Here is an 11487-nt window from a genome sequence, read left to right as displayed (position 1 = left end):
GGAGGGCCCCGAAGACATGATTCACGACCCCTCCGAGTTCTCCGACGGCTTCAAGTCGTTCCTCCAAGGAAAAGGCGTCACGAACGTCGACGGGTTCATCAAGGACTGCGGCATCCCCGAGCAAGTCAAGGCAGCACTCGCTGAGGGCAAATCCGCGGAGGAGGTCGTCGCTATGGCTGTAGAGCCAGGAGAGGATATCGTCGACGTGCTCAAGTCCCACTGCCCCCAGCATCACGAAGACGGTGAGGACGACGACGAGGACGACGACGACAAGGACGACCACGAGGTTCCCACGATGGACTCGATGCAGGGCCCCCCCGTGGAGGTTCCCACGATGGACTCGATGCAAGGCGCCCCTGGCGAGGGACCCATGACGGACTCGATGCACGGCGCCCCCGGCGAGGGCCCCACGATGGACTCGATGAACTCGGGCAACCCGACGAAGTGCGTTGTACCCGATTGGTGCTCGACGTACCCCCCGGAGATGCAAAAGTCAAAACCGGAATGCCAGTGCCCGGACGACTCGCACCCCTAAATTAAATCCATTACTCGATCGATGCTCGCGTATTCTCGACGTACCCGCTTGATCTATCACTTCATAAGTCCTTTGACTACAGTACGTGTATTACGAGCGACGAGGGGGGGTGAAAAATCAACGACTTAGGAGAAATTTTCGAAGAAAGTTACATATTTTTGTTTGTTTTGTTTGACTCACTGTAATACAGTTCACAGTTGTTTTTTACTTCCGTACTTAACAATCGTTTTTGTTTTACAATGCTCCTCCTCTTCTACGTACGAACTATGAATCGTTCGTCTTCTTAACTTAAGCTACACAACAGACAGACGCCGCGCAAGGTCCAGTGCTCTTCCTCGTCCCCCGCGGTCGGCATCTTCATCATCATCAAAAAGTTAGTCGAGTGTCCGGTGGTGGCCAACACGCCTCTTCGTTCCGCGGTGCGATACACCGGACAGCTGTAGTGCGTGTATTCGCTGATGTCGCTCAGCTTTTGCGGCTTCAACCAAATGCACGGCGCGGGCTCGAACAAAACTTTCGGCCGCGACTCGGTCAGGACGTTTCGCTCCTTGTCCCAGCCGCACCCTTCCAAGAATAAACCGTAAATGTAAATCCCACTCTCCGGCGCGGTCGTGTACTCTTCGTGGTTCATTCCGAGCATCTCCATCTCGAAACCGACGGTGTCGATCGCGTATTTATTGATCCGCGCGAAGTTCTGAAGCGCCGCGGTCGTGAACGACGGCGTGAAGAAAAACCCTGAGATCCAAAAGCACGGAGGCTGACCGTCTCTGTACCAGCTCTCGAACAAGTCCAAGCGCGCGAGGAGGTCGTCGACGTACCCCGCGAGCGGTTTAAGGCTCGGGAACGACTTCCCCATCCACATCTTCGGGACTTGACCGATCGCGAACGAGTTGAACACTGTCTCGAGCTCGGCGGACATCACAGTCAGACCCGCGATCGCGCGTTCGAGCTGCTGAAGCGACCCGCGAATGATCGACAGGAGACGGTTATACCGAAGCATCTCTTGCGCGAGCACGGTGTTCATGCTCTGCTCGTACCTCACCGGGAACTTCCGTTGCACGGCTTCGATGTCAAAGTTCGCGGGCAAGCGCTCTAAGCACTCTTTCACCATTTTTGCGACGAGCTGTTCTTGCCCGCCGCCGCCGCCGCCACTCCCGCCGCCGGTCTTGATGAGCGTCTCCGTGAGCAGCGCGGTGTGATTTAAATCCTTCGTGATGTCCGCGTTGTCGTGAAGCCCAAACGCCTCCGGCCGCGGCAAGATCGGCAGCGCGGCGATCGCGTCGAGGTACGTCTGCACGTCCCCGGGCTCCGGGATCACGTACGTCCCGCTTTCGCTGAGCTTAAACTCGGGCTCCAGCGCTTCCGCGCGGTACACGCGGTTCAGAAGCGTGTTCAACAAGCGCCGGTCTTTGTCGTCGGTGACTCTCCCGCCGTAGTTGCACTCGCCCGTCGCGTACTTGAGCGCCGCGAACGGGGTCTCGTCGTTGTCGTTCACGTACATGTGCAGCTGCCGGACGCTGATGCGCAAGTCGCCGTCGTCGAAGCCGTACGGGATGTTCCACCCGATCGGACCGAAGATTCGCCGCTCTTGCACGAAGCCGTGGCAAAACGCGAGGCCGAAGCAGAGCTTTTTGAAAACCTCCGATTTTCCGCACGTCTCGAAAAATTCTGGGTTCGCGATCGGGTCGAGCTGGAACGACCGTCGCATGTTCGCTCGCAACCCTCGCGGGGGCTCGTTCGTCATCTTTACGCCGTTCTGTAAGATCGTCACCGGGAACGACGCGGACGGAAGGGACGTCAACCATAGGCGGAAATTATCGTCGGTCGTCTCCGGTTTGATGCCCTCGCAAATTTTCTCGAGCGACGGCATCCACGACGGCGCGAGGTGGCAGTTCTGGAGCAGCACCCACTTCCCAACCTGAACCGCCTCCTCTATCAAAACCGCAGCCTTCGGGCCCTGACCTTGACCCATGGAGATCACGGAGATGTCGTTCGATTTATCCATCTCCTCCGCGAATTTCAACAGCGCGGACGTCGGGTCCGACCCGGGCGACAGCACGAACAAGAGCGGCGTCACCACCGTGGACTCTTTGAACGACCCCGCGAGGTCAAACGGAGGAGGCTCGATGAACCGTCGACCCATCGTGCTCTCGACGAAGTCGTTCACCCCGGGCAGGAGCTTATCCGGACGCAAGCATCGGAGTAAGAGCAGCCGCTGAAACTCGCTCGTCGTCTCCGAGTACGCCCCCGGGAGTTTCTCCTGATGCGGCTGCGACGAGTCGTAAATCGCCCGCCACGCCGCGACGTCCGCGGAGATGTCCTCCGGAACGTTCGCGAAGGGCTCCGCGACGGACGCGAGTCGCGTGATTTCTCCCCACATCTTCGGCGAGATCCACTCCTCCGCGGGCTGAGAGACTTCTTTTCCGGTGACGCCGACGCCGCCGGTGAGAAGGAACGAATACTCGTTCGCCGGGAGGCGATCCTCGCTGGACATGATCCGGCAGTCCAACAAAAACGCAAACAGGAGCTTGTCCTTCTCGAACAGCGACCGGCACACGTTGTTGTACAACGCGTACGTGAAGTGTTCGTTGATAATCTTCAGACGCGCGCCGAGCTCTTCCACTTCCTTGTCGCTGCCGTGAATCGACCGCACGAACAACGAGATGAACCACGACAGCGAGTACTGGTACATCGGGTCGATGTTCGCGAGGTCTCGGATGCAAAAGAACAACACGCTGTTGTACGCGCCGCACGGTTTGTACCCTTCGCGCGCTTCGTCGATCTCGATCTGCGTCGCGTCCGCGACTTTTTGCTTCTCCGAAATTTCAACGGACACCACCTTCGCCTCGGATAAAACCTCGATCGCTTTCGCGTCTTCTAAGATGTTCCCCTCGGACGAGGACAGCGTGTGAAGGATCCGGTCCTCGATCTCCTGAAGCCTTCGCTTGTTCTCCGCGGACGCGACGACGAGCTCTTGTCTCTGCGACTCGAGGTCCGGGCGCTCTTCCGCGACGACGACGCCGAGAAGCTGGTCGGAGAGACCGTCCACGGTGATCATAAAGTTCAACAGCGTCACCTTGACCGCCGTCTCCGGGAGGTAGTGCGGGTTACGCATCGCCGTCGTGATGTAGAACCGAAACTGGTCGCTAAACTCGATGATCGAGTCTCCGAGCTTGATGCACATCACGCCGCCGGACTTGAACAGCTGCTTCAGTAAGAGAGGCTCGAGCGAAGGGTCGAGCTCTTCGCCGACGTTTTCGAGAAGCACCGGGAGACCAAACTGAATCGCGTTTTCGAGCGTTCGCAGGTAGTCTCCGTCCGTGAGTTTTATCACCTGGAGGTTGTGCGACTTTTCCATGTTCTTCACCCACTTGTTCGCCTGACCTTGCGGGTCGATCATCAGCGGCCATCGACGCGCGTTCGCGATCATGATCCCGTTGTCCACGCTGAAGGAATCGTTCGGTAAACCCGCGATCCCCCACTCGCGAATCGCCACCGGGTCGCCGAGGCAGTTGATGAGCGAATACTTCGCGCTGCTCGGAATCCCCGCGTCCTTGCACGCCTTGACCCAGTCGTTCGCTATGCCCTCTCGGAACGCCATCGTGAACGTCCCCAAGTAGGATATCATCCCCGCGGATATGAGCATATCTCCGGTGAGGTTATCGTACGCGACGCCTAAATCAGACGCGCTCACCGTCCACCGGTCGCGTTCGCCGCCGAGGCCGTTGATGAGCGTCTCCGCGCGTTCGAGCTTGATCGTGCACAGCTCAACCTCGTCCTCTAAACGTTTCTTCTCCGCCATGGAGTCCTCGAGCTGTTGTTCCATCCCCGCGAGCGCGGCTAAGATGGCGTCTAGTTCGTCTTGCTTCACCTTCAGCGCGTCCATGATCGAGTTGTACTCCGCCTCCGCGGCGGCGAGCGCTTCCTTCTTCGGGCCGACGATTTTCGCGACTTTCTCGTACGAGTCCATCGCGCACACCCACCTACACAGGCCCTCGGCGGCGCTGGACGCCTTCGCCGCGTTCGCGGGGGTGAAGTCCTCGTTCGCGATGTATTTTTCTCGAATCTTTTCGATGATCCTCTCCGGGATGTTGTCCTTGTCGTACTCCTTCAGCGACTGCACGAACGTCGGCTGACCCAACAGGAGCTTGGACGGGCCCCAATAATCGTCGATTTTTCTCCCGGTGCCCGCCGGGTCCGGGATCTTCGCGGGTTTCACGTCCAGGCACACGCACACGGCTTCCATGACGAGCTTGATCGCGGCCGGGGGGTTCTTGAACGACTGCACGAGCTTGATATCCGCGGGTTTGATCGTGTCCAAGGCTTCGAGCGCGGCGTTCAACGCCGGGATCGCCTCCGCGAGGAGGGCTTCGCACTCGGCTTTCACCTCGCCGGCGGCTTCTCCCTTGGCGGCGGCGGCGGCGACTTCCTCGTCCACGATCGCCTTTTTCGGCTCGACGACCTCGGCTTTCTCTTTCTTCACCTTCTCCATCAGCTCTTCCGTCTCCGCGACGGTGCGTATCAGGTTAGGTTTAAGCGCCGTGAGCTCGTCCTGCATCTCTTTCACCGCCGCCGCGGTGAACGCGAGCTTCTCTAAACCGATTTCGTACCGCTTCTTCGCGGAGCTGACGCGTTCGCGTTGCTTCGCGAGCAGAGACGTAAACATCGTGAGGAGCTCCAAGTACGACGTCGGCGTGACGTAGTTATGCCGTCCTTCTTTGAGCAAATAATCTGCCGAGAGCTCGCGGACGGAGCTATGGAACGTCTTACACATCTCGCGGAGTTTCACTCGGTCATCCGCGGGGACGTCGACGTCTTGGAGCTGCTTGTTCGCCACCGCCTCCAGGGCGTCGTTCGGCCACTCCCTGAACCAATCGATCGTGCAGCAGTTCACGAGCGACGGGAACTGCCGCAAGCGCTCGCGGAACGCCTCGCCGATCGGGGAGAAGCACAGAATCACGTGCAAGTTCGCGCGGCACTTTTCGATGAAGTACTGCCACAGCTCCGTCGGCGTCTCGAGGGGGTTCCCCTCCTTCTTGGACGCGACGCGGCATTGCTCCATGACCGCCGTGCGCTCGTCGTACGGGAACAAGTTCGGGACCTCGCCGCTGTTCAGAAGGTTGTTGATGTCCTCGACGTAGGATTCTTCCTTGATTTGCGTGTCCGAGAACAAGAACACGCACGGCTTCCCGCTTCCGCCGGCTTCGCGGCAAAATTTCTTCAAATCCTCCTTCCACTCGACAGTCGTGTAACTCTTCGAGATGGCAATCTGGAAGCACTCCATGCCCATGATGAACGACGCGAGCCGCGAGAGGGACTGGCGTCCGGACCCGCCGACGCCGACGCACAGCATGTGCGCGCCGGGCTGTTTCAAAACGCGGCAAATCCTCGACACGTGCTCCGCGGCGTACAAGAACATCGCGAGATTCATCGGCGATTTCGAAACTCCGTTGTGATCGACGAGGTACTCTTCCAGGCGGTGCACAACCTCAGACATGTCGGTGATCTCGTCGTACAGACGATTGCCACCCTGCGAGTCCGGCTCGTCGTCGCCCATGTAATCGCCGAACATGCAGTGCCGGAGCTCCTCCGCGTCGACGTCGCCGCTGTTATCGAAATCGAGGTGGTCGAACAGCTTGTCGAAATCTTGGTCAAAGTTCGAAATCGTGAGCTCTTTGATGTACCCGAGGATCCACGTCCGGTCGTCGTCGTCGACGAGGCGGTCGTAGAACACGCGCATCGTCTCGTGCACCCACAGGCGGTAGTGCTCGCCGATGCCTCCGAGCCCGGTCTCGAGGCCTTCCGCTTTTTGCAGCGTGAGACCTTCGATCACGCGCGAGACGTCGCGGAGGTTAAACGTGTAGTGCGACTTGGCCGGCGTCGGAAGCAGCTTGGCGATGGAGGACGTGTACACCTGCAACGTCGCGTCGATGATCTTCTTCTTGAGCGCGCAAACCTCCTCGGGGAAGTTGTTCACCCTGTAGAACCACCCGAGGATCGTCCCGAAGATGTGCTCGAGCGCTTTCGCGTCAAACTCCACGATCGACAGCATGTTGAAGTGACGCTGGTACCGCTGCGTGATCGGCGCTCGGCCGCCGCCGGGGGGTCCCATCGCCGCGACGAAGAGCACGTCCTGCATGTTTCGGAACGTGTTCTCTCTGTCGTACCACCCGCCGTGATCCATGAACTGCCGGAGCAACTCGATCGGCGGCTGCGCGCCGTACGTCTCCTTCTGCGGCATGTTCAGATCGTCGACCATGACGACCATGCGCTTGCCGATGGGCGGGCCAAAGTAGCCCTTCCGACGCTTGTCCAACTTGGCGTCGATCAGATGCTGCGTGATGTTCGCGCTCGTCTTCGCGCTGAACCCGACGAAGTTCGGCGGCGCGTACAGCTCCGGGTCCATCTTGAGCAAGTGCCCTTGCATGTAGACCGACTTCCCCGTGCCGGTGGGGCCGCAGAACAAAATCGGCGAGTCGTTTTGAATCGCGAGGTCGGCGAGATACAAGTACCGAACCGTGTCCACAGTCGGGACGATGATCGACTTGAACGCCGCGTCGTCCGGGATCGCGGTCTTGTCCACCATGTCCTCCCACGGCACCCACGAGGAGCTCTCGATGTCCCACCGGAAGTCGTAGATGGTCGTCTTGATTTCCCCGTCGCCTTCGCCGATGGACGCCGGCGGCGCCGGCGTCGTCGTCGTCACGTGCCCGGCGGGGATGTCCTCCGCTAAGATGTACTTCTCGCCGCTCGGACCGGCGTAGCCGTTCTCGAGCTCGCACGCGTACGCGGTGCGGAAGAACTCGTCGAACGCGGCCCTGCCCTCGTTCGTCGCCGCGCTGCCGCCGATGGACCACGCGAGGGAAAAGATGAACACGCTGTCGATGTGCGCGTCGAACGCCCCGGGCTCCTTGACGGGAATCTCCTTCACGAGACCCTTCGGATCCGTGAGCGGGACGATCAGGAGGGACTTGAACGTTCGCATCAAGTTGACGACCACGTTCGTGCCCTCGTCCGTCGTCGCGGCGACTTCCTTGATCTCCCTCTTCAAGAAACGGATCGACACCGGGACGAGCCAGTCGAACAGCGCGAGGACGCGCGATTTAAACGCCTCGTTGAACCACTTCGTCTCCGGAAACGTGTTGAGCCACGACAAACACAGCGGCCGCCACCCGAGCTGGTGCGGCTCGAGGAACACCATCCCGCACCGGGAGACGGTCGCGGGGGACGCGACCGCGAGGTCCGCCACCTCGAAGATCATGTTCATGACGTTGCTCATCGCGATGATCTCGCCGCTGTTCAGACACAGCTTCTTGTTGTCGTCGAGCACCGTGTTCATGTTTTCGATCCAAATCGCGTCGACGGGGCCGTCCAGCATGAACCACTTCCGGTTCGGGCTCGGGTCGTGCGCGAGTCGCTTGTACACCACCGCGAGGACGCCGTCCTGCCACTCCTGCGTCTGCGGGTCGCTCTGTCCGTACAGCTGACCCATCGTGATCGACTTCGGGTTCACGCACTCGAACTCGCACTTCACCTGTCCTTCCTCGCCGCGCTCCGCCATGATGGAGAGCGCGCGCGCGAGGACGCGATAGGAGCACGTCTTGCCGCTGAACGGCTGCCCGACGATCATGAGGCCGTGACGCACGACGATCATCTCGTACAGCTGCGTCGTTTTGAGGAAGAAGTACGGGTCCGGCTGGAGGTTCATCTCCGCGCATGCCTCGTGCATCGCGGTCTCCATCTTCGTGTAGTCCGACTTGGGTAACTCGACCCCCGGGAATAAATCGGAGATGATGCCTTGGAACAGCGGGACGTCTTGCGAGAGAAACTTGCAAAGGTTCACGTCGATGATCGACCGGAGCATGAGCACGTGCTCGTCCTCTTCCGGGTACCGTCGCTTGAGGTTACCCGCGGCTCGGAGCACCGCCATGACCGCGCGCATGCCGTAATCGTAGTGATCCTGCGACGACAGCTGCTCGGAGCAGAGCTTGTAACACTGCACAATTTTCGTCGCCGAGTCTCGCGCTTCGAGATACCCGAACGAGTACAGGATGATCTCGCCGATCATCGCGTAATCCGGGACCATCATCGCGACCGTGCGGAACAGAGCTTTCAGGTTATCCGGAAGCTCGGAACGACCGGCGTAGCCCGGGTTCATCGTGATGCACGCCCACGCGCTGTACTTCAGACCAATCTCCGTGCCTTCGAACACGAACGACGTGACTTGCGCCGCGATGGCGCGTTGAATATCGAGCACCTGCTGCGCGACGACGGATAAAACCTCGAGGTCGATCCGGTTGAACTCGTCGAAGCACGCCCACGCGCCGCTCGACGCGAGGCCTTTGAAGAACTTCCCCATCTGGATGTAGTCCATGCTGTCCGAGCAGTTGAACACGACGCACTGCCGCGCGAGCGCCTTGGCGAGGTCCTTCGTCGTCTCCGTCTTGCCCGTCCCCGCGGGGCCCTCGGGGGCGCCGCCTAACGTCAGGTGGATCGCGCCCATCAACGTTCGGTAGCACCGGTCCGTCAACGGCGTGATGACTAAACGGGACGAGTTCCCTAAATACTCGTACCCGTACTCCACCTGCGCGGACATGATGCGCATGATGGTCGTGAAGTCGCGCTCGCCCGTCTCGTCCTCTTCCCAGTAGGACCGCAACTGCGCTTGCCAGTCGAAATCCGTCGCGCTGGACACCCCCTTCTCGGCCAACTTCGCGACGACGTCTCTCGCGTGGACGTCCATGACGACGAGCGCGCCGAGGGTTTTCCGCTGCAACGACGTCAGCTCGCCGCGCACGCGGTCGACTACTTTAAGAAGATCCGAGGTGCACATCTCTTCGTACTTTTTCGTCTGTCCCTTCGTGATCGCCTCCGTCACCCCTTTGGTCCAGTACACCGCCGTGCACACGAGGACGACCATCCCGGGCCAGTCCAGGACCCACTCGTCTCTCGGTTTTAGCTCGTACGATTTCAAACCCTCGCCGGTGACGTGGTGAATTGAGTCGAACATCGCTTTTTCAACCTGCAGCAGCCACTTTTCCACCGCGCCGTTCGCCGCGGCGGTGGAGATGATGTTGTTGAAGGGCACCTCCTCCTTCTCCTCGGAGACCATGGCGAGGATGTCGTACTCGCCCTCTTCGTCGAACTTCAACTTCGCGACGCCTTCGAAACACTTTTTCAAGTGCGGCTGCACGCGCGTCGGATCTTTCGTCTCGGAGAGGATCTCGAGCATCTCGTCGTTGGAGAGGAAAAAGAAGCGAGGGAAAAACAGACGCTTCTTCTCGAGGTAGGCGCTGAGGCCCTTCTGGATCGCGTCGAGGAGGACGTTGCACTCCTCCAGGCGGTCCAGACGATCGACGTCCCGCCCGATCGCGATCACCCCGGGCTCTTGCGACGTCGCGGTCATGATGTCCCGCCACTCCTGATCCACCTGCCGGAACTTGTCCCCTTCCTCCGGCATCTGCTTCACGATGTCGTCTGAGGAGAAGATGGGCTCCAAGTACAGCCACGTGGACTGGCACTTCAGCCAATTGTCCAACAAATCCTGAAGCGTGTTGAGCGTCTTGCTCCACTCGACCGCGTCTTCTTTGAACGGCTTCACGAACGGCGACGCGCACATGCCCTGCGCTTTCACGATCTGGTCGTCCAAGATGGCCTGCACCTCCTCGGCGCCGCCGAGGATGAACGTCCCGGTGTCCTTGTACGCGATGCACCGAAAGTCGACGCCGTCCCACTCCGCGATCATCTTCTCGAGGGTCTTCAGGAGCGAGAACTCCTTCGAGGCCGTCGCGCCGATGGCTTCGAGCTTCTCGAACTTATCCAGGACGCCCATGTCGATCAAATCTTGGCACGAGCACGGGTTCGCCTCGTCGTACACCTTGCCAAAGACTTCGAAAATTTTCTCCCAGTGACGCGGCTGCAGCGCCGGGTTCGCAACTTCTTGCAACAGCGGCTGGTACTTCCGGAACGCCTCGATCTCCTCGCGCGTGCGCATGACGACCTGATCGTCCCTGCGCAGCTTCAGGAGCTTGTACGCGCCGGTGTAGACGTCGTCCACGGTGCTGACAATCTTTTCGAGCTCGAGCGACGGCGTCGGGGACGTCATCCACGAGTTCATCGTCGTCTGCCAGCCGTGCAGTCCACCCCAGGATTCGTACTTGGTGTCGTACTCCTTCGTCGCGAACTCCAAGTTGCTGAACGTCCCGACCGGGGTCTCGAACAAGCCTTGGTACTTTTGCATCGTCGCGACGCGGACTTTGTACCCGTCGATGAGCGTCTTGCACTTTTGTAACTCGTCCACGACGAGCTGCGCGTCCGAGTCGCGTTCGATGAACACGCCCGTGTTTAACGTGCTCTGCACCGCGAACATGTTCTCGTCCAGCTCTAAGATGGCGTTGTTCATCTCCTTCGCGAAGTTCTTCTTGTGCTTGTCCACGAACACGATCGCCTCCTCCATCGCCACGTGGAACTTTTGCACCGCGTCGTTTAAATCGTCCCGCTTCACCGAATCCGAGGCGGGAATCTTCATCTCGTAGTTGATCAGCATGTTGAACATCTCCTCCACCATCTGGTGCTCGGTGTGGTAGTTCATCTTGTTGTCCGTGTGGCTCTTGTGCGCCTCCATGAGCGACGCGAACCCGTCCAGGTCTTCCGGTCGGTCCATCAGCGACTTGGCCCGTTTCTCGAAGCGCTCGCGCGCCGCCGTCGACTCCTCGCGCGCGGCGACGAGAAGCAACGCCTTCATGCTCTCCAGCATGCTCACGACCGTGCTCGACAGCTCGTTCCGCAGCGGCTTGACGTCCACGGACAACACGCCGACGGTCGCCGCGAGCTTCGTGCGGTCCAGCTGCGTGACCCAGTCGCGCTGCACGCGCATGTCCGCGCGGAACTGCGCCACCGTCTTGGGCGCGGCTTCGTACTCGGCTTTGTTCCACTCCATGCCAAACTTGTAT

The 11487-nt window shown here is 59.9% G+C and overlaps 2 protein-coding genes across 2 annotated transcripts in view; one reads left to right on the top strand and one right to left on the bottom strand.

The window, feature by feature from the left end:
• MICPUCDRAFT_20182 (uncharacterized protein) overlaps nucleotides 1-535 on the top strand; it is a gene marked incomplete at both ends in the record, with an annotated part of 2557 nt that extends 2022 nt beyond the window's left edge. Inside the window, one exon of the mRNA XM_003061744.1 lies at nucleotides 287-535. Coding sequence (XP_003061790.1) covers nucleotides 287-535 — 249 coding nt within the window. The remainder of the gene's footprint in view (nucleotides 1-286) is intronic.
• Nucleotides 536-718: 183 nt separating this feature from the next.
• DHC1 (dynein heavy chain) lies at nucleotides 719-11063 on the bottom strand (the record flags this gene model as incomplete). The annotated part of the gene is made up of 2 exons (XM_003061497.1): nucleotides 719-7284; nucleotides 7318-11063. The coding sequence occupies 2 exons, from the start codon at nucleotides 11061-11063 to the stop codon at nucleotides 819-821; spliced, it is 10212 nt and encodes a 3403-aa protein (XP_003061543.1). The 3' UTR covers nucleotides 719-818.
• Between the last annotated feature and the right edge of the window lie 424 nt (nucleotides 11064-11487).

The sequence above is a fragment of the Micromonas pusilla genome, assembly GCF_000151265.4.
Source record: "Micromonas pusilla CCMP1545 genomic scaffold MICPUCscaffold_10, whole genome shotgun sequence".
In the NCBI taxonomy this organism is placed as follows: Eukaryota; Viridiplantae; Chlorophyta; class Mamiellophyceae; order Mamiellales; family Mamiellaceae; genus Micromonas; species Micromonas pusilla.
The sequence above is the reverse complement of the archived record's forward strand: the minus strand, read 5'-3'. Positions and strand labels throughout refer to the sequence as shown.